This window comes from Cervus elaphus, chromosome 16 (genome assembly GCF_910594005.1).
Source record: "Cervus elaphus chromosome 16, mCerEla1.1, whole genome shotgun sequence".
Classification (NCBI taxonomy): domain Eukaryota; kingdom Metazoa; phylum Chordata; class Mammalia; order Artiodactyla; family Cervidae; genus Cervus; species Cervus elaphus.
Genome location: NC_057830.1, coordinates 16,923,780 through 16,945,919, shown reverse-complemented (window position 1 = coordinate 16,945,919; position 22,140 = coordinate 16,923,780). Strand labels below are relative to the sequence as shown.

Genomic DNA, 22,140 nt, shown 5'->3' with positions numbered 1-22,140 from the left:
TTCCTCACTTCAATTAAAATTCACATTTACCACTCTCTTATTTTGTCTTTTCAATTAGAGCTCCAAGCGAGAATGGAAGCCACTGGAGGACCGTAGCTGCACAGACATACCATGGCTGCTGCTTTTCATCCTCTTCTGCATTGGGATGGTAAGAAGCTCACAGATCCTCAGAACATGAACCCGTGATTCAAGGGGATGATGGGGAGTTGGTTTGAAGAGGGAACTTGTTATTTAGATATTTATTTATATTTGTAAATGAATAATCCCTCTTGAATTGCTTATAACTGGAAGTTCTAGGATACCATAGAATTAGGTTATTTTTTTTTTTCCCATACAGTTAAGTGGTATTGGTACCCCTTGACTTTTTTTTCTTTTCTTTTTGGTTTGCATGAGAACTGAGGTCAAAATTAAGGAATAATTGAAACTCTCTCTTTGACTAGATCATTTCAGAAAGCCAGAAAGCCTTTGACATAAATATCCATGAACTCTAAGCTTGATGCAGGTGGTGAGCAGAGAGCAGTGGTCATGGAATCGAGTCCTGAGTATTTATTCAACCCAGTCGCACAGTCCTGATGGTTATTTTTTTCGCCAGTCAGTTTCTTTCAGGGACTTGGTAGTGCCTTTCTATAAAATTAGAGGTTTTGCTAGATGATATCTACAATGCTCCCTGTTGTGACATTTTTTTTAGTTCTTCTTAGAGGGGCGGCCGGTTGCTCCCTGCCTCTTCCTCCTTCTACCCATCCTAGGCTCCTGCTGCCTGCTGTGCCTGTGGGACTAAGTGGCATTTCTCAGTCGGGGATCACGGGAGCTGGTGATTTTCCAATGGATGTGGAGGATGGAGGAGCAGAGTCCCTGGTGCAAAGTGTTGGGGCTGTGTTTATTCACATTGCATCTCCAGTCTGCCCTGCAGGAGTTTCCACACAGGCTTCAGGGACTTTGGTGTCACTGCTGGTGTACTGGGCTGGACAAGAGGTAGAAAGCAGCCCTTTTAGAGCTAGCTGATATTTCAAGCTAGAAAGCACTTAGAAATCCTCATCTGGCCCATCACCCTCATTACACACATCAAGAACACGAGACCACAGAGATGAAAGTGACCATCTCGAGGCCACACTGCTAGTTAATGGCAGAGCTGGGGACAGAGCCCCGTCTCTTACCTTCCAGGCCAGTGCTCTTCTGTCACCTTGTTTCTCCCTTGAGAGAATTGCGCAGATAGTATTGTTCTCTCTTTCTTAGTCTTTGCAACTTGAAACACAATTATGCTACCTTCAGTTCAGTTCAGTTCAGTTCAGTCGCTCAGTCATGTCTGACTCTTTGCAACCCTACAGTCTGCAGCATGCCAGGCTTCCCTGTCTATCACCAACTCCCGAAGGTTGCTCAAACTCATGTCCATCAAGTCAGTGATGCCATCCAACCATCTATTTCATCCTCTGTTGTCCCCTTCTCCCGCCTTCAATCTTTCCCAGCATCAGGGTCTTTTCAAATGAGTCAGCTCTTTGCATCAGGTGGCCAAAGTATTGGAGTTTCAGCTTCAGCATCAGCCCTTCCAGTGAACATTCAGGCCTGATCTCCTTTAGAATGGACTGGTTGGATCTCCCTGCAGTGCAAGGGACTCTCAAGAGTCTTCTCCAACACCACAGTTCAAAAGCATCAATTCTTCAGTGCTCAGCTTTCATTATAGTCCAGCCCTTACACCCATACATGACTACTGGAAAAACCATAGCTTTGACTAGACGGACCTTTGTTGGCAAAGTAATGTCTCTGCTTTTTAATATGCTATCTAGGTTGGTCATGGCTTTTCTTCCAAGGAGCAAGCATCTTTTAATTTCATGGCTGCAGTCACCATCTGCAGTGATTTTGGAGCCCCATAAAATGAAGTCTGTCACTGTTTCCATTGTTTCTCCATCTATTTGCCATGAAGTGATGGGGCCAGATGCCATGATCTACTACCTTTGGCATGCTTTTTTTGTCCCACTCAAGTGTGAGTGTATTTAATCTTTTCCCCATACCTTTTTTTTTTTTATTTAGGAATCTTATTATTTTTCATTATTACTACTTTTTAGGTAATCTTATTCTGTGTCTCTCTGCAGCTGCCCACCTCACAAACATCATTTGAGAATTACAGAACAACCCTTTTCATGGCTAATGGGCAGAAGTGTGGACACCAGTCCAGCTTCTGAACCAAGGAAAAGAAAACAGGGAACTTTGATAAGATATAAGACATTCAGTAAAATAAAGAGTGTTAGTTTTAAAAGTAATAGATGGCTCAGTTTCACCAAATTTAGGATATTTAGAAAATATCAGAATTACTCATTTCCTAACTTAAAACTTGTAAGATGTTGTTCAAGAGTCTACTTAGTTTAATGAAGTAGAAACTGAAATGTGGCACCCAGGGATGGAGGAGACATTCTTTGCTAACAGAACTAGTCCACAACCTCTCCCTGCCTCCTGAGTTTCACTCTGAGACAAATAGCAGCTGACCTTTCAAAATTATGTTTATAAAAATATGTACCTACCTCCCAAAGTGCTTTTGATTTTCTGTACTAAAATAGCTCAGGAAAGTGCAATCACTAATGTTAATAGGCTGATTTGGGAGTGGCTGGAGAGTCAGGAGCTATTTGTTTACGGAAATGTTTTAATGCAATGGTAATTAATATAATGTTGATTTCAGTGTGGTGGTAATTAAGACCCACTGTGTGTACTTTTAAATGCAGGCATAGTGTTATTTGCTTTGGAATGTTTCTTTTTATGGATTACCATTCCTTGGAGTAGAGCTAACATCAAATTTTACCATGTGGAAACTGGAGAAATCTCAAAGTTCTGCCCACCTTACTGGCACAACAGTAAACAATTTTTTTTGTCTTCTGAATACTTGTTTTGTATGTTTTTGGTGATGGCGGTTTAGTCACTAAGCCTTGTCTGACTCTTGTGACCCTGTTGACTGTAACTCACCAGGCTCCTCTGTCCATGGGATTTCCCAGGCAAGAATACTGGAGTAGGTTGCCATTTCCTTTTCCAGGGGATCTTCCTGACCCAGGGATGGAACGCAGGTTTCCTGCATTGCAGGTGGTCTCCTGCATTGCAGATGAGTTCTTTACCGACTGAGTCACCAGGGAAGCCTTGTATGTTTTTTAAGAGTTGCATTTCATTTTTGTCTTTAGATTTCATTCTGTAGTACCTTTAAGAGAAACATTCAACAAATATTTTTTGAGCATTATCATGGGCTTGATGCTATCATTTTTATATATTTATCTCACTAAATTCTCCCAATTACCCTATAAAATTAGTTTTATCCCCAGTTTACAGGCGAAGTATAGTGAACATTAGCTTATCTAAGAATATACTGCTGCCCATGAGAGGCAAAAATAGAAAAGGAACTAGAATTTTCTGCCTATATTCTTTTCATTTAGTGGCCAGTTGCTTCTGCTTTTATAAGCATTTTCTTTCTCAATCCTATTACAGCCTATCATTCAAACCATATCTTTACTCACTGCTCTTACTTGCAGTTCTTTGCTCACTCCTTGGTACCTACTCTCTAGTTCTGAAATATTTTAAGATCTTGTCATCTTTCACTCATCTTCACCACTAAATCTTTTTATTTACACATGTTCATCTCATCATAAATATGTGTACTTCTCTTTTGTTTCTTCTCTTACTATTAAAATATTTTCCATGCTTGAATTGTCTAGAACTTAGGATAGTTTTTAAAGTAAATTTCTGTCAGTCTTTATTATCATCTCCTAGATTGGCGCTTATTCAATATTTTGAAATTATTGGATATATGCTTTACCCTGTTCTAAAAAATTACATGTTGAAGTGTACCTCTTAATTTCTATTTTCCATTAAGGTAGTAAACAAGTGGTTCTCAACACTAACTGCATATTATAATTTGCTGGGATTAAAATAAAAAATACTCATGTATGGGCCCCACCCCATTGAATCTAATTTAATCTCTTTGATTCTAATATTCAGCCGGGGTTGAGACCCACTGTTGTAGGCACTGACAAACTATTGCAGTTTTAAGCAAGAAATGATATGATTGAGTTTAGAAAGATGGCCCTGGTAGCCAGTGTAAATGTAAAGTCATTGTAAAGGGGGAAGAGATTTCAGGCCAACACTTTGGAGGCTGATGCAGTGGTTTAGATGAGTCCAAATAACTGGTGAAAAACCTGAAATAAAGAAGTAGCGAAAGAGAGCAGGAGACAGACAGAAGAAGTGGGATCAGTAATGTTTGATGTCATCAGTGTTGCAGGCAAGTGGGGTGACTAAGGGATTCTTGTGTTACGGGTTCAGTATAAGCTTTTTTAGCTCAGATCCTACCCCAGCTCCTTGTAGGTTCCAAACCCCAGTTTCTGTGCACATGAAGGAACAAGAGTAGGCTGGAGAAACAAAGTGCAACTCTTAGTCGCCAAGCAGTCACTTGATTACCAGTAAAGAAGTCCTCCATAAGCATGGCTTGTGGAATGAAGCTTGGGCCACATGAGCTCAAGGTTCTTCCCACCTTAGTTAGGCTGACTTCATTCTGTTCCAAGGAGAGGTATATGTGAAAAGAGGAGAGAAAAGAGATTCACTTGGGCCAAATCTGCCTAGATCATTGTACCACAAAAGTCAGGATAAAGAGGAAGCTGGGGCTCCCCTAGTGTCTCAGTCGTGAAGAATCCGCCTGCCAGTACTGGAGATGCAGGTTCGATCCCTGATCTGGGAAGATCCCACGTGCTACGGAGCAGCTAAGCCCATGTGCTACAACTACTGAGCCCACGTGCCTCAACTATACTGAAGCCCACATGCCCTAGAGCCTGTGTTCCACAACAAGAAAAGCTACCCCAACGAGAAGCCCGAGCATCGCAACTGGAAATTAGCGCCTGTTTTCCGAAACTAGAGAAAAGCCCTCACAGCAATGAAGACCCAGCACAGCCAAAAATAAATAAATAAAATTATATATATATGTATATGTGTGTATATATATATAAAAGAAGAGGGTCCTAAAAGGAGTACATACTTTGGAAGACAGAAGATACAGACAACTCATACAACTTATTCCTAATCATTATTGCTGCTTACTATGGACCGGGTACTCTTCTCTGCACTCGACACAGATTTAATTTTCACAACTGCTCAATGCTACTCTGGTTATCATCATTCCCATTTTATAGATAAGGGGGCACAGGGATATGTTAAATAACTTGTCTAAGATTACATGGTGGCGGCATTGAACCCAGGAGAGAAGAGGAGGAAGGCAAGGCCTCTAAGTGACAGTCTCTTCTTTGTTGCCTGGAATTGGGAACAACAGAAGCTGCTGTTGAGAACATGGACCTGTAGAACACAGTAACCTCACCTGCCAGTTAAATATTGTCTCCTCAATATTTCAGACTCTTTGAGCAAAGAGTTTATCATTACTGCTTCCTCTAGTGCAGAGTTAGAAAGCAAGAGTCCTTTCCCTCTGTATCTTAGCAGTCTAGTCAGAAATGGTGCTTCTAATGGAGATGGGGCGTATGCCGGAAGGGAAAGTGGTTTGGGGAAATGTGGAAGGAGCTGAGTTGTGGACTTGTAGGGTGTGTGGGTAGAGAGAAGCAGTTGGAAATACAGAGTTGGAATTTTGAAGAACGATCTGGACTAGAGCTGAATTTTAGAGCCATTATTGCATAGGTCGTCCCTTCAGACTGCTTTCAAGGACCTTTTTTATTTTATAGTCTTAGTCTAGTGCTCGGAGCATAGTGTTTCTACCTCATTAACTATTGTGAAGCAGGCAGCACAAAGGGAAAGACTCAAAGACTCACTGAAGTATTTAGTCACCTGTGTGATGGGCTATGCTTTGCCAGGATCATAGAATAGGAAGAACAGCATGCCAGAAATTACCTTAAGGTCACCTGATCCAAATGACTGCCTGCTTTCTGTTAGATCCTTTGGATTTTCTTTTTTTTCTTTCTTTTTTAATTATTGTGGTAAAGTATACATAACTTCGTTTTCCCCGGTAGCTCAGCGGTAAAGAATCCACTTCTAATGCAGAAGACACAGGAGGCGCCAGTTCCATCCCTGGGTTGGAAAGATCCCCTGGAGATGGAAATGACAACCCACTCCAGTATTCTTGCCTGGAAAATCCCATGGACAGAGGAGCCTGGCAGGCTACATTCCATGGGGTTGTGAAAGAGTCAGACACCACTGAGCAACTGAGCGCACACACACACATACATAACTTAAAATTTATTATTTTGACTATTTTTAAATGTACAGTTAAATCCATTTACTTTTAATCTACTCTTCTTCGTCACCCCGACATACTACATGCTTAGTCATTACAGTGGATCGGAGGGCCCATACTTCTCCCTGAAAGTATAGCCTAAAAATGTTTACTCTGTTTCGATTAATAGTTTTCCTTAGAATCATAAAATTTTGGAATTAAAAAGGACTTTTGAGACTAATCTAATTCATTCCTAGTGACAGGTAAAGAGACTGAGGCTCAGAGAATTTAAAATGATAAAGTGACTTACCTGGGGTCATGAGTATTTGCAGCTGGTTTCAGTTCTCAGTACATATTCTTTGTCTATGTTTGTTTTGGTTTTTTTTTTGGTGTGTTTTGTTTTTTTTTTTTTGTCTATGTTTTTTTAATTGCTCAGGCTGCCCATGAAATAGCCTCTCTGATTTTTGCTCCCTCGTGCTCCATTAATATTTTTTTCTTTTGAGAACATCTCAGTTCTTTCAGGGTGAACTTGATATTTTCTAGACTTCCAACTATTCTTGTTTTTTCCTTCTTTTCTCTTTCTTAGAGTAATATATCCCATTAAACTTTAAAGAAATCCCAAGATCTGGCAGCTTGTCAAAGCTTTTAAATTTATTTTTGAAATTTGTTTGCATAAGTATTAGCTCTGCATCAGACTTTCTAATCCTATGCTGTTTGCTGGGTCCTAATAGCCTCCTGGTCTCAGAGTTCTTGGAAAAGGAAGAACAGAAGCCAAGTGTTACTCTAAGGTTTGACAAGTTAGTTACTAGCAGACTGACTCCAAGTGTTGTTTGAGGTAAGAGAGGTAGTCTTTGAGAAAAAATTCTGGATATATTTTCATTAATCCCTGGGAGAAGGCTGTAAGCCTAAAGTCTTTTTATCTTGAAACACAACGCCATATTCATATTCCCTCCCCACCCTTCATGCATGTTTTGTTGACTTTTTTTTTCTTCAGAGCAAAGCTAAGACCTTTGCCTTGCTCAGTGGTGTGGTAAAGGCTCCATGTGTGAAATTCAAGCATTGCTTGTGAAATGAAACGTGTCCTTTTTTTTGACTAAGAGTGAGTGAAACTAAGCCAAAACTCTTACTTAAATTGAACTAAGCTTGTGATGTGAAGGGGAAATGAACACAGTCCATTAATTAGCAAATTGTTTTTCTCCCACGTAGGCAATAGGCACTTATTAGTTGCCAGAGTTGCCTGTGATCTACCATCCCTGGTTTCTTTATCTGATTTGAGTCACCTCCTATTTGTGATTAGATTTGTCTGCTCCTTCTCACTCTCTCTTGAAATAGCAGTTCTGAAAGCACTTCAGTAGCTCAGTCATTTTAAGATCTTAAGCATGATTCTATTCCTTGCGAAAAGACTTCCTTTCTCTCTAGTGATTGCTCCCTACTATAGGTGTATAAAAGCTTTCCTTATCCCCCTTACAACTTGCTTCATTAATGTGATTTCCTTCTGCTAAATAATACCCCACCTGCCTCCTGGAGCCATTGAATTATAGAGTACATTCTGTAAAGTTTCTCTCACCCTATTGTAATTTCATGTACATTTTTTCTCATCTGAAACTATATTGCTTCCTGAATTTGGATTTCACAATTTTTTAAAAAAAGGAGATTGTCTTTTTAGTTATATTTGGCCTAGCTCTCCATTGTCACTGCTTGTGCCATATGGGACATCTCCAGGATAACAGTCGTGGTCTCTCTCTCTCTCAATAGCTTCCTATTCCCCTTTCCTTCCTACAGCTTCTCACCCTCTCCACTCTAATGCTTTGGGAAGCTACTAAGAAGTTTAGATGGCCCATGTCAAAATATGTCAGTGTCCCATTTTACCATATATATGAAACATTTATAATTTATACTCTGCCTACATCCCAAAAGGATATGAGGTGGGCTATAACTAAAAAACACAAACACAGACATGCACAAAAGCACACACATGTACATTTCCAACAGTGCTGTTAAAAATAGTCATAAAGGGACTTCAGAAACCATTGAAGGCCATCTGTAACACAAAGTACTTATCAAACATAAGAACATTTCTATAAAAACTGAAAGAAGAACATAACCTTTTAATTATGCAAGGGCTCTGCTATTTTAGACTAGTAGCGAAAGAAGATGGTAATTGTGGTCTGAATGTTTCTCTGCAATGACAAAATGACTGACAATATTTTTCACTTCCCCCAACCCCCTAGAAAATTTTTTCCCAAAAGTTAGAACTGAAGGGATTTTTGGTTAATCTCCAATTACTGTTATCAACTTCTTTAGTCTGACTTTTTCATTAGCAGCTACAATATGTTGACTACCTGCTGCGTACAGACCCATCTAAAAGTTAGAGATGCGTTATCTCATGGAGGCCCCATCGTTTGGCTGTGAAATAGTTGATATTACTTTTTGTCAGAGATGAGGAGGAAACAGTCTAAGAAGGTAAACGGATCAAGGTTATATAGGTTGTAAATGGTAGAGTGAGGGTTTGAATCCAGATCTTTCTGGATCCTCTTTCTATTACTCTATGATGCCTCTTGTTAAAGAACTATATTGGAAAGGTTAGCCATTAACCTTAGTATCTTTTGTTAAAAATAACAGAAACTCAATCTTTTAGTGACCGCATTTGCAAAAATATATCTTAACCTCTGTGTTTTCTCCCATTTCAGTTTATTGATAGTGACTCACCTTATTATTTCCTTCTCTTATGCCCAGTAGCCGGCAGTTGAGTGTAGGGTTTATTGCTTTGCTTTGATCAATGCATCCTTGACTTGGCAAGCATGATGCAGTTCTGAAGCGAGTACCATTTGCCATTGGCACTGTGGTGAAGCCTATCCCCATGAAATGAAGTGACCTCTGTGTCACATGGACCCAGGGCCTCACTGTCCTTGAGTCTCCAATATTCAGAGCATGAATGTACTTCACCGTATTATTCTTTGGCTTCTACACAACTTTACTGCAGGAAGAAAACAGAAGTGTTGTGTGTACTGAAGTGATAATTTGAAACCCACATACCTATTGCTCTTTGAATTTTTGTCTTTCATTTCTTGCTATTCTTCATTTAATAGAACTCTTTGACAACCAAATAAAACTAAAGAATGGGGACTTCCCTGGTGGTCCGGGGCTAAGACTCCGAACTTCCAATGCAGGGGGCCCCGGCTTCAATCCCTGGTCAGGCAACTAGATCCCACATGCTACAACTAAGATCCAGTATAGTCAAATAAATAAAATTTTTTTTTAAAAATTTAAAGAATGAAGAAAGCTAGGTTTGAGTCTTATGCCCTGATTTTTACTAGCTTCTATGGCCTTGGATGACTTATTTACCCTCTCTGGGCCTCAGTTTCCCCATCATGAGGATTAGAGATAATGTATGGTGAGCAGCTGGTACAGATTCTGGCATCAAGCAGATGTTCAGTACAAAGAAGCTGCTATTATTATTATTATAAAATGCAAAGACATACTTATGATGTAAAAGCTTGAGATTTGTTTTGTTATTGTAGTAAATAGTGTTTCCCTGTGGATTTCTTTGTACAGCTTATGTGAAACCCAAGGAAAACAGTGGAATAGTGTTTGCAATAAGGAAAGAGAGCTCTTTGTTCCCTTCAGCGGACAAAAGAAGCTCATTATCGTATCAAGTAGTGGCTGTTGCTATTGAAATGGTTTATTTGTATGTTTTTTTCTGTTTTTTCCCCTAGGGATTTATTTGTGGCTTTTCAGTAGCAACAGGTGCAGCAGCAAGACTAGTATCAGGATACGACAGCTATGGAAATATCTGTGGGCAGAAAAATGCAGAGTTGGAAGCAATACCAAACAGTGGCATGGACCACACCCATCGGAAGTGAGTAGACTGTGGCTGAATGGTGAACATTGTGGGAACTTGAAAGGGGAGGGGGCGTCCAGCTTTTCTTACTGTTATAAAGATAATATCTTACTGAAGATTATTTTTATATGCTCTCTGTTGGTTTTTTTTCTTAACTGTCCACTTGAATCATTTTTGGTTTTGGTCTATAAATACATTTACCAGGAAACAAAATTAGGTGCCGTGTTAAAATGGCCTACCTTAAGGTTTTAATGAGTAAATGCGTGATTTGAGAGAGTTACTCTTGTACTCTGTTTTCCCATTAGCCTCTAGGCTGTACATGAAGTTTTAACCCAGAAAACAATATAATATTTTTCTTCCTAAGACTACTTGATGGAAGGCATAGGGATAATGGATTTTGACACTGTAAAGTTATAGTGAAACATTTTGTGGTGCTTCATTTATAAGTACACACTTATTTCCAATTTTATAAAAGATATATTTTCTTTGTCAGACTTTGAAATTTCTTTTGAGTTTTCAAGGTTCAGGTTTTGGATTTCTTGAAATTCCTGACTTAATCACCTCTTCTCTTCAAAAGAGCTATTATTTCATTTTTACTGTCTATGGGGGAAAAGATATCAAATGTATTGTATGTATGATGTCAATATATTTGTTCAAACTGTGTATTTATGCCCATCAAACTTTATTAGAAATGGCATCCCACTCCAGTATTCTTGCCTGGAGAGTCCCATAGATGGAGGAGCCTGTTGGGCTACAGTCCACAGGGTCACAAAGAGTCGGACTCGACTGAGTGACTTAACTTAATAAATAAAGACAGGTGTTTAGAATTAATCAAACTAATTTTAAGGTTAGCCAATTCCATTAGTGAATTTTATAAGAGAAGGCTAATGCAAATAAAAACATTTTTTAAACTGTAGTTCTATAATATTTGGAGAGATAGAATAACTCTATTTATTGTTAGATAAATATGTTGGTTAAATCTGGGCCCCTGCTAAAGTAGATTAATTTGATAAATTGAAAAACTTGAAAAAATCCAAATAGTTAATCTTAAGAGATATTTCTCCATTTAATGAAGGAATAATGCAGTTCAAATAAAGAATTTTAAATAGTAATAATGCATATTGTATAGAATGCAATAGTCAAGAAGTATATGATACCAACCTGTGGGATTGGGGTAGCAAAGGCTTAGAGAGATTGAAATGACCTCCCCAGAAGTCTGATGGGCAGTGGACTGTCCAAGATAGACCGTGAGCTTTTCTCTTGACAGAAGTGAAAATTGGACTCAAGAGCGTAATTTGGAGGATTATTTCATTTGTCTTTCTTTTTGATTGCTTTATGAAATTAACACAAATTTTAGACTTTGTGTTATTTACTGTAGCAAGTCTACCGATGTATTTTGTTTTTACTTCTCATTTTGGAACAGTTTTAGGCTCACAGAGAAGTGCAAAAATAGTAGAGTTTTGCATATCTTTTTTTTTTTTTTGAAGGTAGTGTCAAATATTATATACTCTTTAATGCTGGTGACATGTACCAGACATATTACCATTTGGGTAATTGAGGAGACAGGAGAAAAAGGACTCTAGTTCCTTGGGTTTACTGCTCACATGAGGTCATGATCATTTTTATGGCTCCCTTTTAACTTGCTAGTAACTCCAAGCATGTTCTTATCATAAAGTTTGTGTAATTGTCAGTTCATCCTTAACCTTTTGGAGGTTCATTTGGTTAACTTTTAAGAAATATTTTATTTTATATTGAAGTATAAATGAGTAGGAGGCACAGGAGATGTGGGAAGAGCCCTGGAGGAGGAAATGGCAATCTACCCCAGTATTCTTGCCTAGAAAATTCCATGGAGAGAGGAGCCTGATGGGCTACAGTCCATGGGGTCTCAGAGTCAGACACAGTTGAACACACACGCACACACACACACACGTTCACACAGATGATTAACATTGTTGTGTTAGTTTCAGGTGTATAGCAAAGTGATTGTTATACATCGACCTGTATCTATTCTTTTTCAGATTCTTTTCCCATTTAAATTGTTATATAATACTGAGCAGAGTTCCCTGTGCTATACAGTAGATCCTTGTTGGTTATCCATTCTAAATATAGCAGTGTGTACATGTCAATCCCAAACTCAGTTTTTAATTTCAAATCCTCAGATTATTCTGTGTACATTTTGGCCTCTTGCAAAGAAAGCCTGCTTATTATTCTGAAAAAAATGGTTCGTTTTCCCTGAGTGCCTAGCATAGTTGGGACACACTCATGGATAGCTATAATAGGGTAATCCCTCAAGTATAGCAATGCCTTAACTTATGTATCCATGTTAAAATTTATTTTTGATCTCTACTTCTTCTTTGCCCATGAGCATTTTAGCCCTGAGCCATTTAAGTATCTCTGTCTATGAAAGTGAAAGTGACGGTCGCTCATCATGTCCACTCTTTGCAACCCCATGGACTGTAGCCTGCCAGGCTCCTATGTCCATGGAATTCTCTAGGCAAGAATACTGGAGTGGGTAGCCATTGCCTTCTCTAGGAGATCTTCCTAACCCAGGGATTGAACCTGGATCTCCTGCATTGTAGGCAGATTCTTTACCATCTGAGCAACCAGGGAAGCCTATTTCTATCTATAAATGGTAATTTTATAAATGAATGGTACAGTTTTGAATGTATGTTTCTAAGGTAAGTCTATACTATTTGGATTTGGAAGGAGATAGACAGTCTTTGTGTTTATGAGAGTCCTTTGGACTGCAAGGAGATCCAACCAGTCAATCCTAAAGGAAATCAGTCCTGAATATTCATTGAAAGGACTGATACTGAAGCCGAAACTCCAATACTTTGGCCACCTGATGCAAAGAACTGACTCATTTGAAAAGACCCTGGGAAAGATTGAAGGTGGGAGGAGAAGGGGATGACAGAGGATGAGATGGTTGGATGGCATCACCGACTCAATGGACATGAGTTTGAGTAAACTCCAGGAGTTGGTGATGGACAGGGAGGCCTGGGCGTGCTGCAGTCCATGGGGTCGCACAGAGTCAAACACGACTGAGCGACTGAACTGAACTGAACTGAACCTATACTCCATTCTCTCTCTCTGGTTTTTTTTTTCCTGCCAAGTGTTTTTGATTTTCTGCTTTTTCACACATACATCTTTGGCTTTATTATAAATACCACACCCTTCCATTCCTACAGGATTTTTTATACCTGATTTGTCTTGACCTTGATCATTTTCTCCCATCCCTTATCCTTAGTACCTAGTACCTGATACTTACTAGAGCCTCTATACATAGTTGTTAAATAGGTTAATGAATGAATCCTCTAAGATATTGAATACAGCTAACTTTCTTGCCTTCATGAATGTTGTTTTTTTTCCCATCAGAAAAAAAAATCCTCCTATTCTTCATGTGGCTAAATTCTATTCATTCTATTCATCTTTCAGATCTCAGTATAAATGTTACTTCCCAGAAAGGTATTTTTTAAGCTAGTAATTTAAGTTCCACTGTGCCCTGTAATATGTGTAATTATACATTTATTTCATCCTTATTTGTTAAATGTTTGTCTCTTCTAAGTTTCATGAAAGCAGAAGTGAGGTCTGTTTTGTTCATGGCTATATACTCTGTACCTGGAATATAGTAGACACTCAAATGTTTGTTGGATGGGTAAATAAACTTATTTATTTTTGAATATGTTCTCAGTGAAGTAGAGTCTGAGGATCTGGGTATTTTAAGGTTATTCATGCGTTTTGCTGACTGTCTTTCCATAAAGTCTCTTCTATTTACATTCCCACTGACAGTGTCTGAGATTGCTTTATCTTTGCTAGTATTAATAGTTTTTGTACAAATTTGATTCAACCACAGAATGATATTTTATAGTTTTAATTTGCATGCCTTTGATTATTCATGAGGGTGAAACCACCCCCCCACTCCCACCCCCCATATGTTTGTTGGCCTCTCCTGAACACCGTTATGCCAGCACATCTATTCTTGGTCTTCTTATCTCTAATCCTCTCCATCCTTTATACTGTGATAGGATTAAGTTCTTTAAAGCCCTTTTTACTGTCATTTCCCTGCTCAAGAGCCTTTCCCTTTGTATTGTTACCTATTGAAAATGAGCCCACTCAGCCCTGGCGTGACCTCGACCCCATGTACCTCTGCAATCTCCCCTCACTGTTTCTCATTGCAGTGGTGCCTCTGTCCATGATACTCAGCCGATTCAGCCTCTGTGCTGTGTCTCTATCTCTCTGCCAGTCTGAATTCTTGAAAGAACGTGGGATTTATACCCTCTCTATGGAATATTTCAAAGCTACCTTTATCCCAGAACTTTATATTGGATTTCCGTTGCCTTTAAGTTGTTGTCTAATTATATTGTGCTACTCATCTGCCTATATTAATGATCAGTTGCTAGGTAACAGTATTTCCATAAACATAATGGCTTACAACAGGAGACACTTATTACGTCACAGTTCCTGTGGGTCAGGAATCTGGATGCGGCTTAGCCGGACTCTTGCTTCAGTCTTTTACGAGGTTGCCACAAGGTGTTGATTAGAGCTGGGGTTCTCCCAGGGAAGATCCCCTACCAAGCTCAGCTGGCTGTTGGAAGCACACACTCCTCGATGATTGTTAAGCCGAGAGCCTTAACTCTTTACTGGCTATCAGCCAAAGGCCACCTTTAGCGCTTGCTACATGGGCCTCTCCATATGGCAGCTTACTTCAAAGCCAACAGGAGAGGGTGTCAATACAGAGAGATACAGATACAGAGAGTCTGTTAGTAAGATGGAAGTTATAATATTATGTAATGTAACTGTGCAAGTGTTAACTCCTCACCTTTGCCATATTCTACTGGTTAGAAGCAAGTCACAGGCCCCACCCAAATTTAACAGGAGAATTCTGAATTACAGGAGGTAGGACCCTAATTAAGGGCCTCTCAGAGTCTGAAAGCCACACTGCCCAACTCTGTCTCCCTGGAGCACCATGCTTTGTATGACTCCCAAATTTCAGTACCTAAGAGTCATTTCATAGGGGCTTGTTGAATTACAAGAAAATAGGAAGGAGGTAAGTCAAGAGGGACATGAGAAGGAGGATGTCTTTGACCTATTCCAACCAGAAAATTTAAGATGCTAAGATGACTATAAGAATTCTCTTTGTAGTAAAAAGTTTGTATTTTATTTATTTTTTATCATTTTAATTAATATGTTCTTTTCTCCCCAAATAGTATTTACTATAGTAATAAAGATGTGTAGGAACATGGCAGACAATATTTTATGAGATAGTGGAATGCTTCAACTTCAAATGGATTATGTCCCAAAGTTAATTTTTAAGTCAGTTGGATGAGATGTGTAAAATTTTTCTGCATAGAAACAATGCTATAAATAAGGCTCTGAGGCTGGGTCAACCTGGAAAAGCTCATTTATCTTAGAACCATAAAGTGCCAGAGATGAAAGGGATCTTTAAGATTATCTAGTGGGTAACCTCCCTAAAGCATCACATCAAATACATGTGAGCACCAAGAAGGCCCAGAGAAGAAAGTGGTTTGTATTTATAGCTGAGCTTTGGTGGTAATGGTCCTATAAAGCATGGGCATGGCTCATAGCCAATTTTTTTTTTTTTTGGTAGAAAAGATTAAGGTGGTAATAATTTATTTTGAACTGATTGATGATTCCAAAAAACGTATCTCTTCTGCCACATCCTACATTGCCTATCATTTTCAAAACCAGAAAGCTAGTCTTAGAGTGTATGTGTCAATTTTTAGACAGAATCATTATTATTATAGAAAGTGTTCTTAGAAAAGAAGCCCTCATCTTCCATACCAAATTGGATAAAGCAGAGATGCTTCTAGTTCTAAGATACCTGGATTAGTATATATGAGGACTATACAGGGCAAACCATCTTGCTCTTTTGACCCCTGGTAAGATGACTGGGGAGGCATTGTGTTTTCACCATGGATGCTCCCTTTTTATGGGGGCTTGGGATGGGATGGGATAGGCTGTGGCAAGGTGACAGTGCTCTTAGTCTACATAGGCTATTACAAAGCCAGGTGAGGGTATGTAGGGAATTGCTTTTAATCATTTTGATATAGGCACTTTATTATTAATAGGACTCTGTTCTCCATTCTGCAGACAATCCTAACACACAGCTTAGTGTCCACTTTCTTTGTTACTCTAAGAAATTTTCCCAGTATATCTCACTTATCAATATTGATTTTTCCGCAGAGGTTCTGAAGGTATATTTTTTGCACAAATCTAACTTCCTTCTTTATCTTTTTGGCTTTTCTCTAAGGAAGCCATTAAAGTCCCTGTTGCTGATAAAGGCTCTGTGGTCCTAAAATGACTCTCAGATTTCAGATAAATCAGTGTTAACAAGATGTACAGGAAGTAGGCTTCCTAGGAGGTTGATGGCATGCATGTGTGAGTAAAATCTATCAGGGGCATTTTGTCAGTAACCTTTAGCAGGGTATCTAGTGTGAGTTTTTCTTCTTTTCTTTAACTGTCTCATCTCCCAGAAATTCACAGCTTAAAATGTTTGTGCTGTAAGGGCCCTTGAGATCTCTGAGCCCCTTCATTTTACAGGCGAAGAAACTGGAGTCTAGGAAACGTCAGTGAACTAACGGAGGCAGTGATATCAGGACTAGCCTTCCACCCCGGGCTCAGTCTAGTGCCCTTTGCATTATATGAGACACTCCGGTGAGCTGCTCAGAGATTCCCTCTCTCACCTTTTTTGCTTTTGGGGCCTCTCACTTCCAGCATTTAAAGGTGAAAGAAGTTTTTACTAGAACATGTAAAGAAGGACAGGTTATATAAATCAATAAAGTTATAACTAAAGAAACTTTGAAAGGAACCAAAATACCTATACAATCTCTGGAGGCTTTGAATAATTTGCAGGCAATCTTTATGTGTTTCTTTTTCTGTCAGATAAAGAATATGAATTTTAATGATGAAATGCATTATACTTATTTCACATTTGGACATTTTTTACCATTTGTATGCTTTAAATATTCATTGAAAAACAGTTTAAAACTGATGTTACTTTCTATAATTGATTGTTTAACAGGTAATGGTCTTATTTTAAAGAAACTCTAATTTTATAATCTCTACATAAATACGGAACAGACTTTAACGGCCACTGATTACCTTCTCTAAAGCTCAGAATTCTCTAGGCTTAGTGTCTAGTTTAGTCCACCCCATGATTGCTAACTAGGTTATTAACTGTTTTTTTCCCCCTTGTTTCTTTCTTTTTTTTAAATTGAAGTATTGTTGATGTCTTCCCAGGTGGCTCGGTGGTAAAGAATCCACCAGCCAAGCAGGAGATGTGTGTTCGGTCCCTGGGTCAGAAAGATCCCCTGGAGAAGGGAATGGCAACCCATTCCAGTATTCTTGCCTGGGAATTTTCATAGACAGAGGAGCCTGTCCGGCTACATAGTCCACAGGGTCGCAAAGAGTCGGACACGACTTAGTGACTGAGCAGCCGCAGGAGCAGCATGGTTGATGTACAATACCGGATAAAGCTTATTAACTTTTATAAAGGCTTATTTATTATGTAGGGGATTGGTACTGATACTATGCCCATACGAAGAATGTGTATACTCTTTACACATGAGCAGATTGCCAAGCTTTCTGGGCCTATACTATGCTATATAACCATACATTTTAGGAAGAGCTTTATAAAAAAATTATAATACAAAACATACCTCTTTGAAGATTTTTTATTTATTTATTATTTTTTTTTGAAGATTTTTTAAAGAGTTATCAAACCTTGTTGATCGTGCATACCTGTCTCTGTTTGGAAAAAAATAGAAAAGTAAAGATAAAATTTGCCAGAATACTCACTTTGAGGATCCTTTTATCAGCTCCGTACAGTTCTTCATGTTTATATGACTGAGACTTACTTCTCTTCCTCTCAATGACTTAAATCACATTACTGCCTACTAAATGACTATCCTTCACCAGTCTCTAAAATTCTGTTATTTTATTAGTCCTCAGCAAATGTTTATTGAAAGTCTACTGTGTTCTAGAAACCTTTATTAAGAATAACAAAATAGGAAACAACCTAAATGGCTGAAAAAATTTTGGTTAAATTCATTCACTCATGAATTATATTTCTTGGGCATCTACTTGGCTAAGCTTTGGAGATTATACTTTTGATAAAAATAGGCACACTTTTATCTCATGGAAATTACAGTCTAGTGGAGAAAACAGAAGTTAAAGTCATCAGATAATCACAAATGTTATTACAGCTGTCAAAAGTGTTATGAAAGGTGAGATATAAGGGTACCAAAGAGGTGATAACAGGAGGACCTGGCCCAGCCTGAATACTACGGAACAGTAAAAATGATGGTACAGAATTCCATCCATTGACATGGAATAGCCACATAATGCTATTAAGGGGAAGATAAAATTTTAAATCAGTATATATCTTGTGATTTTTATATATATTTTTATATAAATATTTTATATATATTATATATATAATATGTGTACAAAGTATAGAATGACATGAAAATATTAATAATATGGTTAACTGTTGAATTATGGATCTTTTAAAATTTCTTTTATATTTATTTCTTTTTTCCGTACAGTCAATATATATTGTTTGGACAATTTAAAAAAATTAGAGTTAAAAAAAAAAGGTCGTTCACAGTCCCTGTCTTTGAAGAGCTTGCATCCTAGCGAGGAAGACAAAATACACAGACACACTGATGGTGCAATGTGGGACATTCTATGAAAGTGTTGTATATTGAAAGCTGGGTAGCTTCAGTTTCTTTGGTTCCTAACTGCAGGCTGATGGGGACAGGAAGGCCATTTGATGGTAGCTCTGGGACCACCACTGTGTTCAGTTCTATTGCTTCTGTAACAAATTGCTGTAAACTAAGTGCCTTCCAGATGTTCAAGCTGGTCTTAGAAAAGGCAGAGGAACCAGAGATCAAATTGCCAACATTCACTGGATCATCGAGAAAGCAAGAGTTTGAGAAAAACACATATATTTCTGCTTTATTGACTATGCCAAAGCCTTTGACTGTGTGGATCACAGTAAACTGTGGAAAATTCTGAAAGAGATGGGCATACCAGACCATCTGACCTGCCTCTTGGGAAACCTATATGCAGGTCAGAAAGCAACAGTTAGAACTGGACATGGAACAACAGACTGGTTCCAAGTAGGAAAAGGAGTACGTCAAGGCTGTATATTGTCACCCTGCTTATTTAACTTATATGCAGAGTACATCATGAAAAGTGCTGGGCTAGATGAAGCACAAGCTGGAATCAAGATTGCTGGGAGAATATCAATAACCTCAGATATGCAGATGACACCACCCTTATGGCAGAAAGTGAAGAGGAACTAAAAAGCCTCTTGATGAAAGTGAAAGAGGAGAGTGAAAAAGTTGGCTTAAAGCTGAACATTCAGAAAACTAAGATCATGGCATCTGGTCCCATCACTTCATGGGAAATAGATGGGGAAACAGAGGAAACAGTGTCAGACTTTTTTTGGGCCCCAAAATCACTGCAGATGGTGATTGCAGCCATGAAATTAAAAGACGCTTACTCCTTGGAAGGAAAGTTACAACCCACCTAGATAGCATATTAAAAAGCAGAGACATTACTTTGCCAACAAAAGTCCGTCTAGCCAAGACTATGGTTTTTCCAGTGGTCATGTATGGATGTGAGAGTTGGACTATGAAGAAAGCTGAGTGCTGAAGAATTGATGCTTTTGAACTGTGGTGTTGGAGAAGACTCTTGAGAGTCCCTTGGACTGCAAGGAGATCCAACCAGTCCATCCTAAAGGAGATCAGTCCTGGGTGTTCATTGGAAGGACTGATGCTGAAGCTGAAACTCCAATACTTTGGCTACCTCATGCGAAGAGTTAACTCATTGGAAAAGACCCTGATGCTGGGAGGGATTGGGGGCAGGAGGAGAAGGGGACAACAGAGGATGAGATGGCTGGGTGGCATCACCGACTCAATGGGCATGTGTTTGAGTAAACATCAGGAGTTGGTGATGGACAGGGAGGCCTGGCATGCTGCGATTCATGGGGTCGCAGAGAGTCAGACATGACTGAGCGACTGAACTGAACTGAAGTGCCTTAAAACAGCAAAGTTCTCTAAATCCAAATTCTGTTCACAGCATGGTTCAGCTGGTTCCCTGCCCCAGGTTTCATGAGGCTGAAATCAGAGGCTTGGCCGGGCTTTGTTCCTCACTAGAGGCTTTTGGGAATCAATCTTCTTGCAAGCTCATTCAGGCTGTTGGCTGAGTTCGGTTCCATGTGGCTGTAGGTTGAGGTTGCATTTCCTTGCTGGCTGTCAGCCTGGGGTCATTCTCAGCTTCTAGAGGTAACCTATGTATTCTATAGCCTGTATTCTGTGGCTCATGGTCCTTTTCCTTTAACAGCCATGGGTCAGAGCTTCTCATGCTTCAGTCTCTCTGACTTCCCTTTCGTTAGGGTTGCGTCTTGCTTCTAGATTGTCCATGTGGGTTGGCAAATCTCTCAGCCCATGACTCGGGGTTCAGGAACAGAGTCATTTAAAGTAAGGGTTTTAGACCCCCAGTTAGGTGAGTTGGGGGTTCAAAGCAGGACTTGCATTCTAGCAGGGTGGAGTCAGATAAGTACATCTGTGGAAGGAGGGCACATATAGTGATAGTGGGGCAGGTAAGAGCCAATGATAGACGGTCACATGCATTCTGAGCCAACAGGTAGTTTCAGGCTCCCATCTGTGGTGAGGATGGTATTCCAGTTAGAGTGCTCAACCTGTTCTTATTGGCTGAAGAACCTCATCTACAGGTTGGAGCTCTGCAGGCCAGCCTGAAGCCTGGTGGAAACAGGTTCACACAGTAAAGAGCTCGCTGCTCTGTCTTGCTGAGTTGCGGTGACTCAGGACAGAGGTAGTTCATTCGTCTGCTGTGCTGGGTTTTGTTTACAGAGTGTCCAGGGTATTAAGAGCAGCCCAGTAGATATCTGCTCATTCCCTCACTTAGGGGTAACTTTGGACAAATGGACATACTTTGAGCATTTGATAAGTTTGCCTTTGTTTGGAGGGAAAGCACTCTCCTCTCTGCCCTTCTGTCAAGTACTCTCTGACTCCAGTATTAGCCTACCACCTGTCCTGGTTTGGCTCAACATGAAAAAGAACAGCCTAGATAGATACCTGGGCTTCCCAGGTGGCTCAGTGATAAAAGAACCTACCTGCCAATGCAAGAGACTCAGATTCAATCCCTGGGTCGTGAAGATCCCCTGGTGGAGGAAATGACAACCCACTCCAGTTTTCTGGCCTGGGAAATCCTATGGCAAGAAGGGCAAGAAGCCCTTCAGTCCATAGGGTCACAAAGTGTTGGACACAACTGAGGGACTGAGCACACCCACATAGATACTTCACTTAAACTTGCATTTGTGAACTCATTTGCCCATAAGTTTACAAGCATTTGGAAACAGTAACATTTATGGTGTTCTATGGAAATTTATTGATTATTTATGCCCTTTTTTCCCCCTAATTTTTCATTTTTCTGTCATGGAAAATGTTAGAAGTTATAAAAACAATAACTACGTTTTCAGAAAACAAATTCATGGAGCATCTTTGGAAAATATTTTTTGTCATTTCATGACTGCAGACTCTTTAGCCTGAATTTCTAAAACACTTTTTACAAAGTTACGTCTGTATTGCTAGTGAACTTCTATCTCTAGGATAATACTTGCTCTGGATAATACTGCTAGGAATTTGAAAGAAGAGATCCAGTTGCTGCTATAGGAAATTTAGCACTTGAAAGTTGAAATGTTGAGCAGATTCTAAATAAGGAAGTAAAAAGCCATTTAATAGAATTAGATGACAGGCATGCACCTGGGAAAGGGAGGGGTGGTTGGTTTCTCTCTGTGTTCCCTGCCTAGGTTGGGACTTGACATGTCTAATTTAATCAGCTGATTGCATATGCTAACACAGAGTCTTACTACTTGGGCTGGTTCCAGGTTAACCAGGCAGCTCTAAGGTTCTTTGTCATTTTGTCATTGTATGTAGGCTTATAGGGGAATGGCCACCCACTCCAGTATTCTTACCTGGAGAATTCCATGGACAGAGGAGCCTGGCAGTCCATGGCTGGCTGGCAGGCCACAGCCCATGGCATCACAAAGAGTCAGACATGACTGAGTGTCTGA

General features: G+C 39.4%; 1 protein-coding gene across 3 annotated transcripts in view; it reads left to right on the top strand.

Moving 5' to 3' along the window:
- SLC44A1 (solute carrier family 44 member 1) overlaps window positions 1-22,140 on the top strand; it is a 212,029-nt gene that overhangs the window by 56,408 nt on the left and 133,481 nt on the right. For all 3 annotated transcript variants that reach the window (XM_043927216.1, XM_043927214.1, XM_043927213.1), the window contains exons 2-3: window positions 59-148; window positions 9,892-10,034. In XM_043927216.1, coding sequence (XP_043783151.1) covers window positions 59-148; window positions 9,892-10,034 — 233 coding nt within the window. The remainder of the gene's footprint in view (window positions 1-58; window positions 149-9,891; window positions 10,035-22,140) is intronic.